The sequence below is a fragment of the Anser cygnoides genome, chromosome 5, assembly GCF_040182565.1.
Source record: "Anser cygnoides isolate HZ-2024a breed goose chromosome 5, Taihu_goose_T2T_genome, whole genome shotgun sequence".
Taxonomy (NCBI): Eukaryota; Metazoa; Chordata; class Aves; order Anseriformes; family Anatidae; genus Anser; species Anser cygnoides.
This window is the reverse complement of record NC_089877.1, coordinates 63,697,563-63,719,857: the sequence shown is the minus strand read 5'-3', so window position 1 is coordinate 63,719,857 and position 22,295 is coordinate 63,697,563. Positions and strand designations below refer to the sequence as shown.

Below are 22,295 nucleotides of genomic sequence, written 5' to 3'. Positions count from 1 at the left end.
GCGTGCCCTTGCCCGGCTGGGGGCTTCAGGAGTCAAAACCCAGCGCCCTTTCCCACGACCGAGCGCCGAAAATAAATAAATAAATCCCTGAGACCTGCCGTTCGGTTCTACAGGTCCCGATAAAGCAAAGACGCTCGGGGCTGGCTGCAGGGGTGAGGGTTGCAGGGCTGAGCCTGTCCTGCTCCTGCCCACTGGTGCTCAGCAATTCCCGGTGGGCCCCTTTGCACCGGGGTGCCGCAGTGCCAGCGAGGCGCAAAGGGACGGATCCGGTGCTTAATGGAGGCGAGCAGGAGGTGCTGCAGTGGCTCGAGCCAGCGATGCTCCTTTTGGAGCTGCACACAACCCTCCGGCACCGCCAGCTGCCCCCTCCTGCGATCAGGGTGTCTCTGGTGTCAACGTCCCCAGCGTCACCTAACCCTGTGGCCCGGACATAAATTGAGCACAGCTGATTTATTTTTTATTTATTTATTTTTTTTTTTTTCAGCTCGTGAAATCCAGGCGCAGCTTCGCAGAAAGCTCATTTCCCAGCAACATGCCTAGTTCTTGCACGGGGCCCTTTTTTTATTGTCTGCTTGCATTTTTAAGCCCTTCCCGAAGTCGGAAGCCGCGTGCCTGGGCAGGCTGCAGCGCCGCGGCTGCCAGGCACCCGAGCCAGGGCGCTCAGCCCGCGGGCTGTACGACACCGCGAGCCAGTGAGCGGTTTGCATTTTTTTTTTTAACCCGTGCACCCAGGTGCTGGCGCTCCCCAGGGCCCAGGGACACGTACCTGCCCCGCTGGTGCTCAGCCCGGCTTTCGAGCAGCTGCTGAGCCAGGCTGCTTCCAGCACTGGTGCACCAGAGAAGCGCCGGGGCTGGGAATGCTTTGGGAAAACGTCTGGATTTTCTTTGGAAGGAAAACAGTGTCTGGGTTTTCTAAACAGACGGGCTTTTGATTTAAAAGGCTCGAAACCCACCCGCGCGGGTCTCCTGATTTAACAACCCGCTGCGGATGGAGCACGGTCCCGGGGCAGAGCACCCCAGGGGCTGCGTCCTCCCGGCCCCAGGGTTTACGTGACATTCACGCAGTGCTCCCCCAAGCCCGGAGCTCTTCTCCGAGTGGGACAGCCCCCATAAATCTCCTCTTAGGGGAAAATGATGCCAGCGACCCTCGGGGAGACATATGCTCCTTGTTAGGCGCGAGACACGTGGAGATAAACATGGAAGCAGAAGGGGGAAAACAAACACTTCCCAAGAAATGGACAGATCGTACCAAGTGGCACGTTCCTGGTTTTGAGCTCAGAACAGGGAGGGAAAAAACAAAAAAGCCCAGCAATTTTCCTATTACTGCAAAAACGTCCCCTCAGAGGCAACTGTCGGTTGAGAAGCCCGAAGCCCCAGATGGGTATTTAAGGCTCCATTAGCTGCCAGGAAAATGAGCTCCAGAACCTGCCAAAAGCCCTTCCTGAGCTGCGATAGCGAACACCAGAGAGGAGTGGGAGGCTGGCAAGAGCCCCGGGGCAGCCACCCCGCGGGAGGGCTTCTGCTCGTAAGGCGCACGCCGCAGCCTCCCCGGGCCGCTTACACCGACCAGGCCAGGATTAGGCCCCGGCCACTGTTTTAATCTGCTTTTTGTGGGCTTTTTTGGGAGGGGCTGAGCGTGGCAGGGTCGCATCCAGCCCTCAGCAGCCTGGGAAGCTGGGGGGACATCTCCCGACATCGGACGTGTCCGTGGGCATCGGTGCTCAGCGGGATCAGCCCCACAGGGGGCTGCGGAGGTCCCGGGACGGGCATTTTCCTGTCCCACAGGCACAAAAAAAACCTCTTTCCCTCCATCACATCCCTCGCACTCAGCCACGGGGCCGTGGAGGGCTGCGGTGGCCTGTCACCGGGAGGTGACGGCTCGCCGAAGGAGCCTCTCCGGCCGCGCGAGCAGCAGAAGCAGCCCGAGGAACGGGAGCCACGCGTCGGAAGCGAAGGTGCTGTCGCAAACCGCGTCTCACCCCGCCGCTGGAGCTCGCCTTCGATCGTGTTTCCTTTACGAAGTTTCCTGTTGCCAAAGGGAGTTTTACAAAAGCAACGGTGAAAAAGGCGAGCGTGGCAGCGCGCGGCGTGCCCACGCCGGAGCCGAGCAACGCCGCCGTGTCTCAACGGGGTTTTTTTTTGGGGGGGGGGCACGAGTGGGGACAGGCCCCCGTTAGGGCACGGGTAAAGGGGTGCCCCCGCGTCCTGCCTGAGCTGGGTCCGTGCCCGGTGGCCGAGGGAAGGGGCGAAGTGGGGAGAGGGTCGGGGTCGTGCCGGGGGAAATGCAACGCAGCGGCCGGGCTCCCTGCGCCAGCCCGCGCGCCCAGCGGGCACCGGCACCGGGAGGTTTCCCGGGGCTGCTGCTTGGGCTGGCCGAGCCCCCCCGGGGCAGGCTGAGGGCTGGGGGCTTCCCCCTGCCCCTCTGGGCTCCCCCCCAGCTGGGGGGGTCCCCAGGGCGAGCAGCAGTTCGGTAGGAAAGAGGGGGCACCCCCCGCGCCCCCGCGCGCCCCTTGGCCACCCGGGCACCCCAACCCGGGGAGGGGGGGGGGGGGGGCGCTCCCAAAGCACCCCCGGGGACTCCCGGAGCATCCCCGGGGCTGGGGCCCGGCCCCGGGGCGGGGCGGCCCGGGAGGGGGGGCGGCGCCGCGGGGCCGAAGCGGGGCGGGGGGGGGCCGGGGGGTGCGGTCGGGCGGCGGAGGCGCATTCGGGCGGCGGCGATGAACGGGACGGGCCGGGAGCCGTGCGAGCGCGGCGAGGCGCTGGTGGCCGGGGCCCGGCCGCTGGTGAGCGCCCTGATGTTCTCGGCGGGGCTCCTGGGCAACCTGCTGGCCCTGGGGCTGCTGCTGCGCTGCCGCCGGCCCCCCCGCGCCCGCCCTCCTTCCCTCTTCCACGTCCTGGTGCTGGCCCTGGTGGTCACCGACCTGCTGGGCACCTGCTCGGTCAGCCCCTTCGTGCTGGCCTCCTACCACCGCAACCTCACGCTGACCGCCCTGGCGCGGGGTGGGCACATCTGCCTCTACTTCGGCTTCGCCATGAGCTTCTTCGGCCTCGCCACCATGCTCATCCTCTTCGCCATGGCGCTGGAGCGCTGCCTGGCGCTGGGGCGGCCCTACTTCTACGAGCGCTTCCTCAGCCCCCGCACGGGCTCGGTGGCCCTGCCCGCCATCTACACCTTCGCCGCCGCCTTCTGCTCCCTGCCGCTGGTGGGCTTCGGGCGCTACGTGCAGTACTGCCCCGGCACCTGGTGCTTCATCCAGATGTACCTGGACGACGGGCGGCACGCCGGCGGCGCGGAGGCGGCCGGGATGCACGTCACCTTCTCGCTGCTCTACGCCACCCTGCTCCTGCTCCTCATCCTCTCGGTGCTGCTCTGCAACCTCAGCGTCATCAGCAACCTGGCCCGCATGCACCGCCGGGGGCAGAAGACCCGCCGGCTGGCCACGCCGGAGCAGCCCCGGGCGGCGGGGGGCGGCGGGCGGTGCATGTTCTCCATGGCCGAGGAGATCGACCACCTCCTGCTCCTCGCCATCATGACCATCACCTTCGTCATCTGCTCGCTGCCCTTCACGGTGAGTGCCACGGCCTCTCCCAGGGGCCGAGTCCCCTCCCCAGCATCCCTACTTCTCTCTCTCCTGTTGTGAGGCTCCCCTCTCCCTCCACTGCCCAAAATTCGAGCTCCTTCCCAAAGCTCGGGAGACCTTGGGTCTGCCGCAAACCGCGGGCGATTCACGATGCTCGCGGGGAACGAGGGATTCTCCCGCACACCCCCAGTGCTGCAGCCACCATCCCCTCCCACAGAGGCTTCGAGGCCAGGCGGGGGTGGCACCGCGTGTCCCAGGCACGCTGATGTCCCCTGGGGCCACCGTCCCCAAGGGCCACGTGCGCTCGCCGCGGAGGTGCAAGCGGTGGCAGGGCGAGGAGCGAGACACGGAAAAGTGGGGATGGGGATGGAGGAAACCCCGCTGGGCTGGGCTGGGAGGCAAGCAGCGCGTACCGGGGCCGTGTAGGCGCAGTGCCCTGTGCTCTCCTCACCTGGGGGCTGCTGTTCACCCCTCCGGGCTGCGTCTCACCGCCGGCGGCATCGCGTGCTCCCCATCACCTCCGGCCGCGGCTCGGGAGGCGCGGAGCCTTGCCGTGTACGCGAGCCCTGCGGCGATGGGAGGCTCCTTTGCCGTTGTTCAGTTCCCATTAGAAGCGAGCCCCACTAAGGTCGGGCGTGCTGCCAGCACTAATTTTGTGCTCGTGGACTTAAATGGACGCTACCTTCCCTTTTGCGCTCACAGAAGGAAGAGTCCCGAGGGAAGAGAAAACGACCGCAGCCTGTAGCCAAGCCAGGCTGTCTGGGTTTTAAGAGAGAGAAAAGACAAAGCGGCGATGTCCGGGAGCTCGCAAGCATCCCAGGAACCAGACTCAACATCCTGAGAGCTCCCGTCAATGGGCCCACGCGTGCCGGGCGGCTCTCCCGGCGGCCTGGAGGAGCCCAGCTCTGGATGCCGCGGTCGTTAGGCAGCGGGACCCTTTGGCCGGGTCTGCTCAGGACAGGCGGGGTGGGAAAGTGCCGCTGATGGGGATCCCATGGGCCCCGTGGTGGCAGCTCTTAGCCGTGTCCCGAAACGCGGCGGCTTTTCCTTTCCCATTGCCCGGCTCCCACGTGGCTTTGCGTTTGGGCAGCGCTTTGGCATCGTCTCAAACGGAGCCGCCAAACGCTGCCTCCCGGGCGTGACACTTTCTCCTCTGGCCCACAGCACCCACCCTCCGAGGAGCAGCACGCGAACCCAGACGCTGCCAGCCCACAGAGCCACGAACCCTTCCCCCCCCAAAAAAAATCCCCGAGCCGGGGGCAGGCCGGCAAGCGCTGCCGTCCCCGAGCGGTACCCGGCGGACCCCGGGCGCAGCGGGGACGCTCGCACCCCCCCCCCCCCGTGCCCCCGGGTCCCCATCTGAGCATCCCCGCGGCGTGGGAGCGAGGGGGTGGCGATGGGGTGAGTAAGGCGTGCTGAGTCACCCTTCCAGGAAGCCCCGTAAGCCGCTATGAGTCGGCACACGCCAGGAAGCACCGCACCGGGGCGGCCCAGCGCCCCGCACCCGATGCGTCCCGTGCCTTTACCCATCCCGTGCAGCCGCAGGTTCTCCCGGCGAGACCTGCGCACCGCTCGCCGCGCCCTTAACCAGCCGCCGGCTTAATTGCATTTGGGCTCGGCGAAGCCTCGCTGGGCGCAGACCTGGCTCTCATTTGCAGGAAATTCGTTTAAGCCGGTGGAAGCAGAAAGCGCGCTGTACGTGGCCCCCGGGAGAGCAGGCCCGGCGTTATTTCCCCCCCCCCGTTGTTCTTTTGCAGGTCTGCGCCTACATGAACAAGTTCAGCAAGGGCAAGAACTACGACTGGGATCTCCTGGCGCTGAGGTTCCTCTCCATCAACCCCATCCTCGACCCTTGGGTCTTCGCCATCCTGCGGCCGCCGGTGCTGCGGGTCCTGCGCTCGGTGCTGTGCTGCCAGCTGTCCCCCGGCAGCCAGGACGTGCACACCCCGTCCCCCGCAAAGACGAAACTGGAGACGAGGCTGGACCCCAGCGGGCAGTAGATCCGCCAGGAGACGTTGCCAGGCTGGGCTGGCTGGGGTGCGGTGCAGCCCTCGCAGGTGTTACTGAAGTTTTATGGCCCCTGAGAGACGTCCCCGCTGTAGGGTGGGACGGGGCTGCGCCCGGTGCCGCCGCGTGTCCGGGGAGCTGCGCGAAGCCGGTGCAGTGTCCCACAGGGCAGAAAGCGCTCGCTGTGGGATGGGACCGGAGCACCTGGATGTCACCACTGCCACGAGACAGGGCCATTCCTGCCCTGCGATGGATGCACGCCGCATTCGGACACATCAGAGAGGGGCTGAATCGTGGGGTGACTTGCTGGGACACCGCAGCCGCCGCGTGCATGGCAGCGGGCTGGCCAAAGGGGCCGTTTATGGGGCTTTGAGCATCTCCAGCCACCTCCTGCCCCTTCCACCCGCATCCCCCGGGATGGGACTGCTGGGGAAATGGGGCACAGCCCGTGTGCCTTCTGCCAATGTCCTCCCAAGCCGTGTCCCCGGGGTCTGCTCGTGGAGGCGCGGGTCCTGTAGGGGCGGCTGGCTCAGCCCTGGCCGCAGGCACCCGGGGACCAGGCAGGAGAGGAGGCAGCTGCTATGCAGGGGAGGAAGAAGCTTTTGCCCCTCTTCTTTCTTTCCCCTTTGTCTGGCAGCCTGCTTGCCCAAGGAAAAGCACTTTATGGGGTGTAGCTCTGTGTGTCCGTGTCTATTTGTCCCCCCCCCCCCCCCCAGCTCCCAGCAATTTTAGGCTCCGGTCGGTGCCAGCCCAGCGTGTCCGAGGGCGCGCCGGGCAGAAAGAAACTGAGCTTTGGCCTTTCTGTGTGCTGCCATGGCATAGGGAACCGCGGGGCCTCTCCCAGCTCCCATTTTGCAAGGAGCTTTCTTTGTCCTGCGGCAATACAGAGCCTGGCTCGGAGCAGGAGGTTTTGGTCGCAGCCACGCATCTCGCCCATGCCCAGGGCGATGCCACCGATGGGTTTGGGGTTGGTGTGAAGGAGGAGGGCTCATCCTCGTGGGTCCCACCAGGGCAAGGAGCACCAGACCCCCGCTGCCTTCCCCAAGGGGGGACCCGGCCTGCCCGGTGGCACCGCCACCCTCCGAGCCGCCGCCGGGCTTGTCCTCGTGCTTGTCCCGCTGCCGCTGGGGAGCTGCAGCATCCCCCGGCCGTGGCGTCTTCGTGCTACTGCAGGTGGAGCGCCTTGCCTGCCCGAGAGCTGCAGCTCCGCTCAAAAAGCCCAAACGCGCAAAGATTCGGAGCTTTCGTCCGTGTCGGCCGTGCGAAAACCCTCCCGTAATAAATGGCATCCCGAGGAGCCGGCTGCGTCGTGGTGGTGAGTTTGTGCTGAGGCCGCAACCCCCCCCCCCCTCCGGTACGGGGGAAGAGAGGGGCTGAGAGGGGAGACGTGCCCGCATCCCCCCCAAACAGGGAGAACAACCCGGGGTGTGGGGAGTCTCACCGTCACCCAGGCGCCTGGGTCCCAAAGCCAGGGAGAGGGGCTGACAAGGCTCCTACCTGTTATCAAAACACCAGGAAAAAAAAAAAAAAAAAAAAGAAACAAAACGCCCAACGCAACGGCTAAAAAAAGGGCAGGATCTATGTCACGTCTGTCAGCCAGCCAATATCCACAGGAAGTTTACTGGCCTCCGAAATGCGTGTGGGCAGATGTCAGGCGTGGGGATGCTATTGCTCAAGGCCCGCAGATGGGTTGCTGGCGGCTCCTGCGGCTGGGGGGGGGGGATTTGGGGGGGGGGTTTTGGGGGGGGTGAGCACGGGCTGCCCGTCCCCCAGCTGCTAGCTCCATGCGCTGGCTCCTCGCTCGTGCAATTAGCTAATTAAAGCCCTGGGTTTCCGGATTCACGAGGCTTCTCCCCGCTGCCCACACGTGTTGCCCCCCCCCCCATATTTTTCCCCACCCGTGCCCACAGCCGCAGCAAAGGGCAGGGCCGGGGGGCTCGGCACAGCCCCCGGTGTCCCAGGGTGGGGGGCCTTGAGGAGGAGCCGAAACCCTCTGGGAACGGCCGCGAGTCCTCGTGCTGGTTTGCCCGGCTGGTCGTGACACGGTCGCTCACGCTGGAATTTCGGGACCGGTTGCTTAATCCCAAAGCAGCAGGAAAAGCTGCCGGGCATGTGAAGGATGGAAAAACCCAAAGCTTTGCAGGGGCTGGGGGGGCTGCATCCCCCCTGAGGCGTGCGGTAGCGGGGGGACGAGACCACAGGTTCCCAGGGTTATCCGTGGGGACAGACGGGACGGGACGGGACGGGACGGGACGGGACACGTCCCATTCTCGCCGCAGGCTGGGCTCTGCCAGCCACCAGCCCGGCTGCTGACCACTAATTGCTGCCCGCTCGTTTTTTGGGAGCTTTGTGGCTTCCCCAGCAGGAAGCGCGGGGCTGGGAGGTGACTTCCAGCTCCCGTCCCCCGGCACCAGCCCGGCAGCGATCAGCGATGTCCCTCGGCTTGTGCCCCGGTGTCTGGGCACGCAGGGTCACCCCCAGAGCTGGAGGAAAGCTGCCGGGTCCTCTGCCAGACCAGAAAAGCGCCCAAATTAGAGCTCTGCAGGGCCCAGGAGAGCCCCAGATTGGTGTGTCCTGAGCCACGAGCCTGCAGAAAACGCCGCTTTTATTAGCGTCATGAAGGAGCCATTACAGCGGCCAAATTAATTCGACTCTCGTCATCTCAGCCGGCATCTGCTCCGCTTAAACGCAGTGTGCCCAAGCGTCGCCTCGCTGCCTGTGCCCTTCCCTCGACGATTTCTCATTTCCGAGCCGGGGAGGGGACGGGGACCCGCTCGGTGCCCCCGCAGAGCCCCCCTAGGGCTGCAGCGAGCCCTGCCCGGCTCTGCCTCGCCCCTGGGCTGTCCCCCCGCAAGGGGAGCGGGGCCCTGCGCCTCGCCGTGCCGCGATTCGGGGACACTGGGCTTTTTCTCCAGCAGCAGGGAAGACGGGAGGGGAGTTTCCCTCTCGCTTGCTCATTTTCCCTTGGCTTCCGACTTGTTTTGGAATATCTCCTTCGGAGAGCCGCGGGGCCGGGCGATCCGAGCGCTGGCAGCGAGCGAGCCCTCCGCTTCTTGGCTGCTTTGGGCTCCTGGCTGAGCCTCGTCCTTCCCAGGGCTCCAGCAGCTCCTCCGGAGCCCCACGTCCCTCTCTGGGGGCTTGGCAGAAGGGGACAAGGCTCGGGGGGGGGGGTGGGAACGTGGCAGGGGCAGCGAGCCCGGCTGGCCGGAGCTGTTCTCAGCTCTCTGCGTCCCCGTGCGCTAACAAGAAACGCTTCCAGCCCCTCTGCAACCCATTTTCCTGGGTTTTCCGAGTCACTTGTTAGCACCCTCCTCCTCCAGCATCCCCAGGGCAGGGCTCAGGCTGCATTTTACCCGGAACCCACTTAGCAGGGGCATCACCCCTTCCCCGGAGCAGCCGGGGCACCCCAAGCATCGCAGCCTCACAGCCAGAGCCTGGAGCAACAAATCCCCGATCCAGCCCATCGCAGGAGGTCTACAAGACCTTGGGAACAGCAAGGACGCGAGCGGGATTACTTCTCAGCGGCCATATTTTCAGCTTTTTTTTTTGCAATGTATGAATGATATTTATGTTTATTTTCATTTTCATGGATTTTGGTGGCTCTGTGCAGCCCCGCAGCGGTCGAGGTCCCCCCCCCCAGCACCTCCAGCAGTGCTGCCTTTTGGCTTATTGGGGGATTTTGCTCCTCTGGGCTCCCTGTCCCACCCGTACCTGGCCACGGCTCCTATGCAGGAGGGAGGAACACGGCAGGCAGAGGCACAGCTCAGCCGGCGGCCCCGGGGGGGGGGGGGGGCACATGGCGGGGATGCTCCGCGCTGGGAAAGCGAACCGCGGGGACACCCGGCGGGCTTGGCAAGAGGATCTCCGGCTGCTTGAAAGCACAAGGGGGACATTTGTGTGAACCCTGCGAGGGCAGGGAGCTAAAAATACAGCCGCCGCCGCCCGGCACGAGAGCAAACCCTCCAAGGCCGCCGCTTGTTTGTTTGCTCCGGGGCTGCGTGCGCACGGCGAGCCCCCGCCGCCCCGGCGCTCGCCCCCGGAGAAAGTCGTCCCCGCTAAGAGCATCCAGCTGAGGCACGCAGGGTTGTGTTTTCCCAGCTTCCTCTCCCCGTACGACCGCTGCGTGCGGAGTGAAGACGGATCACTTTTTCCCCAAGCAGGGAAATTTGGCCGTGAGGGCTCCGCCAGCGCCACGGATGCTGGCGGGAGGGATTCGGTACCCGCGGAGCAGCGACCCACGGACTGGAGGTGTGCCACCCCGCGAAAAAAACCATCAAAGCCAAATTATCAAAGCCAAAAATTACCAAGGGCTTTCCCCTGTGCCCATATAACCTGCTGTGATGGCAAAGCCCCCACAGGGGGGGTCGGGAGGGAGGTGACCGCCCGGTCCCTGCCCCGCAGCCTGACGTGTGAGCGCCCCGGGGAGCCGCGAGGGCTTCACGTGCCGGGCTGCTCGGTTTTTGAAGTGGGTTCCTCTGAATCATGGAAACATCCGCGTCCACCCCAGCCACGCGGTCCGCGGGGAAAAGCAGCCGAGCCGCATTTCCCAAAGCAATCCGAGTCCTCCAAACCAGGAGACTAAACAGTGTCAGAGCCATGTCAAGCATCTGGCCGCATCTTTTATAAGCTACGACCCACGGCTGAGCGTGCCGTATCGCTCCCGCCCTGCCCCACACGCTGCCTGCTGCTATCTCTCCTGCAAACCAACCCCCTTTTATCAGCTTTTTACCCCCGTTAGCAGCCTCAAGAGCTGGGCCCGTGCGAGGAGGAGGGCAAAGGTCCCGGGATTTCAGAGCCAGCCACGTGCAGAGCAGACAGGGCCGGGCAGACCGCAAATTTGGGTAGTCTGGGTCCCCGAGAGCAGCTCCCACCTGGCCTGGTTTCGCTGCGGTTCAGCTGCAGAAGCTGCCAGTTTGTGGCTGAAAGAAAAACCCCTAAAAATAGAAAAAAGAAAGAAAAAAAAAAAGAGGTTTGTTTCTCTGCTTTGCGAGCGATGCCTTTCGGTGGTCACCACGCCAAGCCACGGGGCACAGCGCTGACGGTGGGGCCGAGGGGGTGCTGAGCAGGAGACCCAGCAGGACTCCGCACTTCTCCGTGCTATGGCAGCAAATCTTCCCCGGTGCTGCGGCCCCACTGTCAGTTCGGGAATCTCCAGAAAAAGAATAAAGGCTGGGGCTGCTGCGGCCACGAACAGGGAAACCACCTGCGTGCCGGGGCTGGGGGGCCTCCTGCTCTGGGCGCAGAGCCCGAGGGTGCTGCTCGCCACGCGAGGGAACCCAGCCAAGCCCCACACTCCCCCCATCCCATCCCCATCCCATCCCCTTCCCATCCCCGGCCCTGCAGGCTCCCGGAGCAGTTACTCACGCTGAGCATCTGCAGATTTATCGCTCCCACCAGCTGCTGTAAACAGCCCCCATCACACGCAACCTCCAGCCGCGCTTTTCCCAGCAAGCCCTTCCTGGCTGCTGAATTTATATATATATAATATATATATATTTTTTTTTCTGCCCGCCTTGCTCTGCACGGGATTTGCAGCCCGGGAACGGTGCTGGGTACAAAGCACCACAATGGCAGGGCGGAGCAAAACCCCTGCGGATGCCATTTCCCCGGAGCTCGACACCCCCAGGTGATGCTGAGAGGGCACGCGAGATTTTTTTTTTTCTCTTCCCACGGGCAGGAGGGCTGGCGGTGGCCGGGCCAGATGTGAGATTTCAAAGCAGGCAGAGTTTTGAGCAGAGTTAAAAAAAGAGCCAAGGGCTGTGTTTACACGGGGCCGTTCCCGAGCTCTTTGGTTTTCCCCGTGTTTATCCGCAGTGCTACCAGAGCTCCGGCCACACAGAGACCGGGGAGCGATGGACTTTGTCGTGCCGAGTGGATGTATACACGAGGGAACGTTTATTTGTCACGAGCAGCTGCTATTTCCTCCCCTAAATGCCTCTTCCATCCGATCGGGGATGGGAAAGGCCCGTTTGCGGCCGTGACGGCTCTCAGACGGCCCCGGGGATGGAGCTGCTCCGGTCCCGGCATTCCCGGCACGGGCACCGGGCCCCCGGCCACCGCCGTCCCCGCAGCCCCCGGGGCTGTCCCCAGCCGTGCCACCACGGCCGGGGGTGGTTTTCGGTTCTTTTCTCGGTGGGGTTGGTTGTTAGCATGGGTCGTGAAGAGCTGCAAAGTTTGTAACTGATGATCTCGCTTCGACCCGAAGTTGACTCTCTTTTATTCGGGGCGCTGAAGCGCCCTGGCGAGGTGCATCCCTTCCATGAGGGGTTTTCAGGCACACGTTCATCATCCAGCCCCTTTCTGAGGGAGCTCAGCCCTTCTCAGGCATTGCAAAGCCCCAGGAACCGTGACCCCAAGCCCTGGTAGGGCCGATGGGGACACGGCTCTGGCCACCCTGTTGCTCCTTTGCTGCTTTTCCCCTGTCGGGGGGAGCAGCTCCTCTTTTCTCACACTTTTCCGAAGTCATTCCGTGTTTTTAGGAGGGCAGGCTAAGCCGGGAAGGATTTTTTTCACGCGTGTGTGTTTGTTTTGGGGCCTGCCTTTGCAGTGCAGCACTCAGAGCGTTTTTTGGGTCACATTTTACTGCTTTCTGCCCCTGCTCGGCCTTGCCAGAGCCCTGCTGGGAGCTGGGGGCCACTGGAGCAGGATGGGGCCGTGTGGTGCTGGAGGGCACAGCTCCACCAGGAGCGGGGAGGCCGCTGGGGAATGTCACAGCCTCAGTTTTACCCTGGGACTTGGCACTCGGTGCATTTTTCTAACGCAGCCATCCCCACCCCGCTCTCCCAGCAGGTCCCTGTGGGGTCCCTTCGGGGTCTTCACCCTCACAGAGCGCACCCAGACCTCCAGGAGGTCCCTGTGGGGTCCCTGTCCTGGCGGAGGGGAAGTGAGGATTTCAGGGGGGGCTCCTGTCTTTAGAAAGGGGTCCTGGAGCCCTCATCCTTCTGGGGGGTCATTGCGAGGTCCTCATCCTTGCAGCAGGTTTCGGACCCTCGCAGGGCATTTTTTTTAGGACCCTCGCAGGGCATTTTTTGGGAAAACCCGTGCAGCTGGGTGCGGAGGGCAGTGGCTCTGCCAGTGCCACCGGGAGGCTGGAAGTGGCCTCGCTGGGGACAGGGGGAGCGGCGGGGGGTCCTCGGGGTGCTCTCCGCTGCGTGAACACAGGGGGAAGAGGAGCCAGCTGGCTCCATTTCTCTGTCTCTTCTGGATGTGCCCGGCCGGGGAATCGGTGAAGCTTGGCCATCGGGAGCTTGCTGGGTTGTGAAGCCCTTCCCAACCCCAGCTCCTGACTCATCCCCCGGCACAAACCACGGGGCGAGGATAAAAGGATCCTCGGGTTTCTGGCGGCTTTCCCTGCGTGGAACCTGGGCTTTGCTGTCACGGTCACACTTCTGGGTTTTCCACCCCAAAATTGCACGGAGGGCGTCATCCAGCAAGACACCCCCTGGGGTAAATCTGAGACGCGCAGGGAAGAAAATGACCTCGGCTTGTTTCTTCAAAGGTCGCTGCGCTCGCTGCTGCCTCCTCCCCGACCCCAGGAGAAGAGCAGGGGACCTGGAGCCCTTGTGGGGTCTGTCCCCAGGGGGTCCTTGGCTGGCCTCGGAGCCCCCCAGGTGCCAGATCCGCTGCGGGTTGGGGCACGAGAGGGCTGCGAGCTGGCGTTTGCCACTCTCCTCCCTAAGAACCCGCGGGTTGAGCCGCGGTCGGTCGCACCCCGGGGTGTTACCGGAGCTGGTGCCCACGCTCGGCGAGCTGGGTTGGGTTTCTTGGCCCTCCTGGAGAAACCAGCGGTGGCCTGGGGAGAGAAGAGGGGTTTTTGAGCAGGGGGGGGGGGAAACGTAGGGCCGTGGGGAGGGTGAGGAAAAGGCTGGGCTGGGGCTCTGCGCACACCATCGCCGCCAGCGAACCGGAGCCAGATGCCGTGGGTGCCTGCTGCAGGCACGGCTCTGGAGCACGCAGGGGCTTTGCCGGAGGAGCCAGAGCCATTTCCAGCCCCCGGGCGGATGCGTGCAGCAGGGGATCTGCTGCCTCCCGGAGCTTTTCCCCCCTTACGCCCAAAGCAGCACAGACACCAGCCCATGGGGATGCTCGGCCCCAGCCCCCGGGCACTGAAGGATGCTTCTCGGCGGGCTGCCCTGAGCAGGGTGTGCTGAGCCCCCCAGCTCGGCGGGGGCCGGCTCCTCGCCACCGCTGGGAGGACTCAGACCCCACGTGCAATGAGTGGCCAGGTGCTGGCCGTGTCCCTCCCCTACCTCCGTGCCCGGGGCTGGGAGCTGCCCCGCGCTGGGAGGCCCATGGATACCGCGCTGGCTTTGCTCCTGAAAACACTTACAGTTATTTTTGGGCACTAACTGCCTCGCTAAATATTTGCCTTGGTGTTAGCGCCTGGCCCCGCTCACCCAGAGTCACCCAGAGCATCTCTCGGGGCTCACCCCGCCCTCCGAAGCTCCCATTCCCCAGCAGGGTCACTCCCAGCGAGCCCGGCTGCTGGAGACAAGACCCCAGGACCTAAAACCCAAAAAGGGACCCGAGGAGGTGCCGTGTGCGGCGCGCAGCGAGGCTCTGCCTCCGCTCTCCTCCTGGCAGGGCTGCTCGTGGAGCAAAACCGGGCCAGGGCGTCGCGGTTTGCAATCCCTTCTCCAGCTCCGCGTGCAAGGAGCTGCCGTGGCTCATCCGTGGCTCCGTCCCCACCGGGGGATCTTGGTTTTTTTTACAGGTGCATGTGCAGAACGAGCCTGGCGAGCCCAGCCCAGGAGCTTGGGCGCCAGCCAGCAGAGAGGAACAAGCCCTGGTTTCATGATACAACTGTTTGTGTTGCAAGCAAGCCAAGGGAGCAAAGGCCCTTCCCCACCTCTGCTCCGTGCCGGGGAGCTGGCCGTGTCCCTCCGGGCTGGGATGTGGGGACCCTTCCCAGCACGGCCCCGCGGGGAAGCCGCCCATGTCCCACCACCCGGGGCTGAATCACCGTATTGCAGCCGCTCTTTCAACACCCAGGAGGGATTTGGCAACCCCACGAGCTATTAATAGAGCCGTGCTGTTGTCCAAGGGCCCCGTGCTGCGCCGACGAGCGCGGGAGAGCAAAGTAAACTCCAAGGGAGGCGAAGCACTCAGTTTACCTAAGGAGAGGTCAGGCAAGCGGGGAAATAACCCGTCGAGGAGCAGGAACCGCAGCGGTGCCCTCTCCTCCCTTATCGCCTCCTGTCCCCGCGCTGGAACAATGAACAATGAAGGCAGCGACGTGGCGCCGGGGACGTGCCACCTCCACTCCCAGCCCTGCACAACCCTCAGGGCTCCCCCGAGCCGGGCTGATCCAGGGGGAAATTCACCCCGGAGGGGTTCCCACTGGATGGCCCCTTCTGGGTCCTGCTCCTCCAGCTTGGTCTCCCCTTCCTCGGGCTTCACCCCCCCCCCGGGCACGGCGGCCACCCTGCGAGGAACCACGGCTTCGGGTGCCGCTCCTACCTGCCCGCAGCTCTCCCCCGGCCAGCACCAGGAGCACAGCCGTATTTTTAGCGGTGGAAGTGCCAGGCGGACACGCTGGCAAGAAGGAAACCCAGCCCGCCCCACGGCCGCCCGTTATCTCTCAGCCCAGCTCCATCCTGCCCCCGTGCCCTCCCTTCCCCAGCCGTACGCAAGCACAGCTCCTCTGCCATCCCCAGCCGCGCCGACACCACGCCAGCTCCTCCCTGTCTCCCGTCCCCTTCAGCAGTGCCAAGGCCACTGGGATCGCAGCCCCGGGTGCCGCGATGCTTGGGGGGGTCACCCTTTTAAAACCGGGGACCTCGGTGCCCCTCGGGACCTGGGTGGTTTGAGACAGCCTCAGCAGGAGGTGAGCTCAGCTGGTACCTCTCACTCGGCTGTGGCTCCGTCAGTGCCAGGAGGAAGGCCTGCCACCCTCCTCCTCCTCTTCCTCCTTCCCCCAGCCCTGCCAGACGCTGCGTCCCCGCGGCACCAGGAACCGCTGAGCGCAAGCACCGCAAGCCAGCCCCCCGGCTCTTGTCCTGGTTCACATCCTGGCAGAGCTGGCAGCCGCCCGCACGCCAGCACGTGTCCTTCCCGTGCCCCATCCTCTCCCCGCAAGCCTCCTTCCGCTGGCTTTAACCAGCCTACAGCTGTATTCCTGGTGTGCAGCCGCAGGGAGCGGGGCTTAAAGGGCGGTGTGGGGCACGGGGACAGGGATGGGCTGAGAACTGCTGAGTCCCGGGGCCTGCAAGTGCTTCGGTCTGCCGCCCCTCGGCCAAGCCATGCACCAGGGCCCTCTGTAGTAGTTACTCTTACATCTCCTTAAACACGGAAAACCCAGTGCGTACCCTAAATGATCCCTCAGGCCCTCTAGCAAGCACCCTGCTCCTTCCCAGGCGATGGTGATGGCTCTGCAGGCAGCTCACGGCGCATGGAGCGCTTCATATTGTCTGGGACAGAGAGCTAAACTGCTTTGCTCTCAGGCACAACCACGTAATCCATTATTTTGTACCATCATCTTGTCTTCTGTTCAACGACTGACATCCGAACCCCCCCTGAAAGACTTCCAAAGAACCGAAGTACTTGATATGTCCACCTCTGACTTTTAGTGCTGCAGTACAATCAAAAGAAGGGCGTGATATAAACCCCCAAAATGTCAATACTTTCCATCAATACAATCTATCAGGAAACCTATCGGCTCATCAGCTCATTGTGCACCTCGCTAGCATCATCTTCGGAGACAAGAGACCTGCGGTTTGTCCAGACAGACACGTTTTAATGTGAAATGGTTGAAAAGGGAGCTGATAGCATCAACGTTCACTGTGATTGTGCTTCTCCTGCCTATCAGCATGTGCCGGGACGCAAAGAAGCTGTAGATATGCACGCCATCCTGCAGCGATCGCTGGCTTCCTTCCACCGCTCTGAATTCCTCCTCTCCAGCCTGGTGGGGCTCACTCTGTGCCTCGCAGCCGCCCCCGGGACTGCAGAGCTCTTCTTCCTCGGGCTCTCTTCTCACTCCCGTCCATAAACACACACTGGGCTTTGCTGAGCACTTCTTTCCGTGTTGGTCTTTCCCCAGGGCCATCGCTATTAAAAATAACATAATACAGGGCTGCTTCTGCCAGCGACCGGGAGTGCTGGAGGATGCAGACCACAATCAAACTGCTCCCAGGACTCGGAACATTTTCTCCCCGTATGTACGTATCCTGGCACATATATGCCTCCATAGATTGCCTCCACGCTCCAAGTGCCTGTTAGCGCCGCACAATGGAAAAGACATTTTGTTTTTAAAGAAACAAACAAGCTCGGAGCCAGGCCCGTGCAACCCGATGGGGTGCAGGACCCTGCCCCACACCCGTGCTTGGGGTCAGCAGCTCCATCAGACGCAGCGGCCGGCCAGCTCGATGCTAGCAGCACGTCCCTTCCCTTCCCCGCGTCACCACAGGGACCTGCCGGTTTCTTTCAGGGTTCCCGGCGCTTCCAAACCCCTGCTGGGAGGCTCGGGGTTTAGGGACCCCACTGGCGACGTGGGCGCTGAACCCCGTAGCGCTGCGACTCCCCGGCTCTTAGGCTTTCTACAGCCACCGCCCCCGGCAGCAAGCAGGCCCTCAGCCACCCGCACCCCCCCCCCCAAGATATCCGATTCCTGAACCCCCACGGCTTCGATGGCAATTCTCCAGGAAGAACTGAGCAGCACCCTCAAAGGCAGCAATTTTTCCAGCCATAACCGAGATGTGGCACTGACCCCTAGTGACAGGCTCCTGCCCAGACACCGCGTGGCTAAGGTCCGCAATAAAAAAAAAATTAACGCGCTGCCAAGAGCAGCGGGGAGCCGGGAAGACTCCTCGGATTGCACAAAATCTGCTGAAGTAAGGGATCCTCCTGCCGTAGGCACGCAGAGGCTGAAGGAGCCTTCCTGGAAGCGCGCTTCCACCCTGGGCACGCTGATCCGGGACGTCAGGCGCTCCACGCACCGCAGCGCTCGCCACCAAGACGAACGCCGAGTGATTAAACCGGAGATAAGGGTTTATTTGAGACCGAGGGATAAGCCCAGATATCGTACTTTGCCTGCCCGAAGCGGGAGAGTGATGCAGCAGGAGGGAGAGCAGCAGTGGTGTCACTGGGGGCAGCGGTGGAAATGCCCCCCGTACCGCTCGCGGAGCGCGGTGGGACGGCTGCTTGCTGCCGAGGAACGGCAGGAACTCACGGAGGAGAACTCGCCGACCTCCCCCTTCCCCCTGGGAAAGTTCTGCTGCACGGCAGACTCCGTTCTGCATACTGCAGTTTGGTACTTTAAATACATATATTTTGGCCCCGAGCCCGGTCAGTAAGTCCAAAAACGGCCTGCTCCAATTAAGGGCTTCAAGGAGAGCACAAGAGTAATGGTTTATTTCTCGGCATTTCAAAATACTCCCAACCACGCAGGCTGCTTGCAGGACGGGAGAGAGAGACTTCACAATGCTCTCGGTGGTTCCTTAACACCATTTTTTCCCCCCTCACCAGGAACTTCAGAGCCGTAAGGAGGAAGATCCGACCCTCCCGGCACACCTCGGCAGTGCTGTGGAACAGAGCAGGTTAAAGGCAGTGGGAAGAAGATTGTCGTGGCCATCAGTGGGATTAGACAGAGCTTCCCTCTGACCACACCGCGCTTCTCCCCAGCTCGCACCCCAAGATGTCTCGCAGCATGGAATGACGGACCTTCTGCTGTCTTGAGGAAACAAGCAAGGGCTGGAACGCCACTTCCCCGGGCCCTGAATCTCCCAGTCCTCACCAGAAGGACGTGGAGCGGCTCTGTCGCACGCTGGAACAGCCTCTCCCCAGCACCGCCAGCCCTGCCCCTCATCTCTCTCCCCTCGTTTCTGTACTGCTGGCCTTCCCACACACCTCATTCCCCGCACCGTCCTTGCCTCAGAAGGCACCAACCTCACTGCTGTTACTGAGACCACAGAAAAATAGCAGAGGCTGTAAATAACCCCCTGGGCTTGCAACCAAGAAAATGCCAGCACTGAGAAAAGCCATCGCCCGATCTGCCCACCCTTGGGCTTTGCTGGCAAATATTTGTGCTGGGTACTCACAGCTGCTGTGATGAGCCGAGTTCTGGCCTTCACAATAAAGCCACCTTAGCCAGATACCGCTGTTACCCCCGAGGATGCGCGCTAATGAATTCAGTTCCCGACTCAGGTGTAAACAGCTGTGTGTCAGTTTAAACACTGCAGATTTGGGGTGAGTGGAACGTTTGCCCTCGCGCCTCTGCGTAGTCACAGGGCAGACCGAACTGCTTACCGAGGGCAGAGCTCGCCGACAGATCTGCCGAGCCTCTGCTGGAACCAAGGGGAGAGAAGTGCTCTTTCTCCCGGAATCACTCACTCTTCCTGCCCAGGGTAACCAGAGCATCTTGGTGAGATATACAGAAACCGTACAGAAGGGCTGTGCTGATTCAACTTTTCTGGCACGATTTGTTGGGGAGGCGAGCGCTCCGCGTGCACGGTGAGCTCACCCTGCCGCTCCGTTAATTACCAGGCGGGCAGAACTCCTCGGCAGCCGCCTCCATGCAGCTCTGCTCCCGTGATTTGCCGTGAAATGCGATGCGGACAGCACCCAGGAGGTTGTACGGACACATTTCTGGTGTGAGAAACACCAGGTTCCACAGAACTACCAACGCAGCGCCACGGGGAACTTAAACTGAAACTCGGGGGCTGTTTTATCCCCTCGCCACCAATTTACAGCCAAACTCCCTTCTCCCTCTGTGTTGCAAAGGCTCACCGAGGGCTGAGAAAGTGAGAAGAGTTTTTTCTGGGCATTGTCCCGTAGCCCTTCGCTCTCACAGCTCACTGTGTCTCTTGGCCTGCTTTTCCCTCCCTGCCAGCCTCGGGGCTGTCCCACGCAGGTCCCTCCCAGGGGACTGGACTTTCTCTGCCTTCACCCCAGCTTCCTCAGGCGTCTCCTCTCGCACTGTGGCCTTCTCTTCAGAGCCTTCTGGCTGCTGCTGCTCCTGCCCGTCCCCGTGGCGGTAGGAGGCACGGAGGGTGAATTCGGGCGCTGTGGTGTCCATCATTTGGAGGAAATCGTAAGCAGGAAGAGGTGGTTTCCAGTCTTCCTCAGACAAGGTACCTGAGAAGTGAATGCAGCCGCTTGTTAATGAGTTAAGAGGCTGTGATGTGACCCGCTTTGCAGATTATTTCCATTTCAGACCAAGTATAGCTTTTCCGTGCTTCCAGTGAATGCAAAATTAAAGATCTTTTTTAAAAGATCACTTTTATCTCCACGGCTAACACTGACACTCAAACCAAACCGACCGCAGATGCATTAACATCTACTGGAGCTGGCCAAGGGCTCCTCTCCACAACGGCCTGCTCCTACGTCCTCAGAGCTCCAAACTGTGAAGCTGACGAGCAGCAACACTCTGTGCCTCTCCAGCAGTGGACGGGCCTCAAATAGCTATGTTAATGAGTGCATTACTGAAATGTCATTAGGCACGGAGGGAGACTGCTGTCTCTGCAGAGAGGAAGCAGTACCACTAAGTGAGGATGCTCTTTAATTTATGCTTTTAAGGCTGATCGCACAGTTCATAGTGCTTAAAAGCTTGAGAAGGGAGGCTGTGATGGCTGGCACAGCCCTTGGCCGTGCTGCCCAACCATCAGCACACCCCTCTGATACCCTGAAGGCTGAGGGATGGTCCCTAACTGGAGACCTAAATGTGCAGCCTTTAGCAGCGGAGATGGAAAGAGGTGGGGGAGACGGCTGGGTGACGGCGTGGCAGCAGCCCTTGCTGGGTCAGCAGTGATGGCTTTGGGTACTGAGACATCCTACACACGTCCTACCCATCCAGGCTGGTGCTGGCGTTTGGAAACAATCGCTTTGAAAGGCTCATTTTGAAATTCATCACGGATCAAAATCCCCATTGCCTTTCGGGAGCCTGAAGCAGGCTGTCAGCCAGTTATTCCCAACCCCTCCCGTGGCACACTACGGCTACGTGTAACGCTTTAGGAAGGCACATTTGCCTTTCCTCAAATCTTCAGCAGCTGATCAAGGCAGGAGGGACTCGGTGAAAAGCTTGCCAACCCTTTATGTCCCAAAGACCACAGCAAAACACCAGCTTCCTTATACTCACCTGACCAAAAAAATAATGTTGGAAGGTGCCTAAAGAGCAGCTGTTTCTTACCCTGACAACTAGGAGCCAGGAGACTTTTTAATAGCAAGCACTGTTTCAGCAAATCTGTCCTCAGCAAGCGGAGAGCACAGCCAGCTTTGGGGATTATTACAGGGAAGAGATGTCGATTCAGAACTATTCATGCTTGGCTCTGAACATTAAACAGTCCCGAAGCAAACTCGTGAGTATGGGTATTCTGTTCTGGCCGGACTATTTGTACTGCTCCAACTCAAACTAGAATAGCTAGTTTTTCCATCATTAAATTCCAGGACAGACAATTTATTGCACGGAGCATCTTCTCATAAACAGACCAGAGCTAAGAGTGCACACTTAGGAACGTTTCAAACGCTCGTCCACTTACTGCTGGGAATCTCCAGTCCTGCCTTCAGCTTCTCCAGCCAAGACAAGATGTTTGTTTCGGTGACAGACTGCTCTGGTGGGAACTTGAACACTTGACCCCCGGCATGAAGGTTCACCCAGACGAGAACAGGCAACGAAGGCACGGTGGCAAAGTATGCCTTCAGGACCCCGTGGCCCACTGGAGTGTTCTTCCTGGTGAGAGGAAGAGATTTCGACTCGCTCAGCAGCAGTTTGGCAGCAAACAGAACATGACCAAGAATCAAGGAAGTGCCGAAGCCCTTGGGCCACATCCAGCAAGGCACACGAACACAGTTTTACCTACGGGACAGCTGTAGAAGCTCCCAGCAATATTTATAAGCTCAGTGACTTAAGCAAGCCATTAGGGTCTAACGGGGAGATAGCGGACAGCAGGAGGAGATGCGTGAGGAAATCCTCTAGCAGGAGGAGCAGCGAACCGCTGGGATAAATCCTGTAGGAAGGCGTGAAATTTGCTCCACCAGAGGTTTCGAAGAACAGGAGAGACAGAAATGACACAGCGGCCCCCACCGTGGTGAGCCCCTGTAGTGCAATTTGGGGGGAGAACTCCCAGCTCCCTGCAGAGCCCCTGTAGTGCAATTTGGGGGGAGAACTCCCAGCTCCCTGCAGAGCCCCTGTAGTGCAATTTGGGGGGAGAACTCCCAGCTCCCTGCAGCCTGGCTGCTGTCACCGCCCTGCAAGCAAGGGCAGGAGGTAACGCAGAGGGGTGTGCTCACGCAACCCAGTCCCTTGGCAGCAACAGGGCGGTTTCCTACGGTCAGCAGGCAGCGGTGAGGAGTCGGAACGGCAACTTCCCCAAGTGCCAGAGAGCCACAAGAGGACATCTGACTGAGACGGAGGGACAGCAAGGACACGGAGATGACGAGGCCTTCAGGCACTATTTTGAGGCTCAGTGGTGCACGGGGTCTGAGCTGGCTCTCACCATGGGAATGAGATCCTCTTTCTAGGACTGTGTTACTCTTTACAAGCCAATGGTCATATTCTGCCTCATGTGGAAACACTCTTGCCCTGACAAAGGACAGCCTTTTCTTTCTCAGTAAAGGCGAACAGAGGCAGATGCGTAGGTGGGGAAGTTCCAGGGGCTCTCATTTCTTGCGCATTACTGGCACACAAATCGTCCTCTCTTTGAAAACATGTGCATTTCCCTTTAGCAAAACTTCAGCCCACGCTGCTAGGCACTTCCCAGACTTCAAAGCACGTTA

At 61.6% G+C, this 22,295-nt stretch overlaps 2 protein-coding genes across 9 annotated transcripts in view; one reads left to right on the top strand and one right to left on the bottom strand.

The window, feature by feature from the left end:
- The first annotated feature begins 2,658 nt into the window (after nt 1-2,658).
- On the top strand, nt 2,659-6,885 carry LOC106044017 (prostaglandin E2 receptor EP2 subtype). Of its 2 annotated transcripts, XM_048066278.2 has the most exons (3): nt 2,659-3,569; nt 4,284-4,527; nt 5,339-6,885. In XM_048066278.2, the coding sequence occupies exons 1-3, from the start codon at nt 2,718-2,720 to the stop codon at nt 5,959-5,961; spliced, it is 1,719 nt and encodes a 572-aa protein (XP_047922235.2). In that variant the 5' UTR covers nt 2,659-2,717; the 3' UTR covers nt 5,962-6,885. The 2 variants fall into 2 exon arrangements, with proteins under 2 accessions (XP_047922235.2, XP_013049272.2); XM_013193818.3 differs by lacking the exon at nt 4,284-4,527 and having other exon boundaries at nt 2,661-3,569; nt 5,339-5,717.
- Nucleotides 6,886-17,914: 11,029 nt separating this feature from the next.
- The window catches only part of TXNDC16 (thioredoxin domain containing 16), a 42,268-nt gene continuing 37,887 nt past the window's right edge, over nt 17,915-22,295 (bottom strand). For all 7 annotated transcript variants that reach the window (XM_066998626.1, XM_066998625.1, XM_066998628.1 and 4 more), the window contains 2 exons: nt 21,059-21,249; nt 17,915-19,658 (listed from right to left, as the gene is read on the bottom strand). In XM_066998626.1, coding sequence (XP_066854727.1) covers nt 19,369-19,658; nt 21,059-21,249 — 481 coding nt within the window. In that variant the 3' untranslated portion in view covers nt 17,915-19,368. The remainder of the gene's footprint in view (nt 19,659-21,058; nt 21,250-22,295) is intronic.

Excerpts from the sequence above, each read along its gene's own strand:
- LOC106044017 (XM_048066278.2), top strand. The coding sequence starts at position 2,718 with ATGAACGGGACGGGCCGGGAGCCGTGCGAGCGCGGCGAGGCGCTGGTG. Across the intron at positions 3,570-4,283 it reads TCTGCTCGCTGCCCTTCACG|AAGGAAGAGTCCCGAGGGAA; the intron begins GTGAGTGCCACG and ends TTGCGCTCACAG. Across the intron at positions 4,528-5,338 it reads CAGCGGGACCCTTTGGCCGG|GTCTGCGCCTACATGAACAA; the intron begins GTCTGCTCAGGA and ends GTTCTTTTGCAG.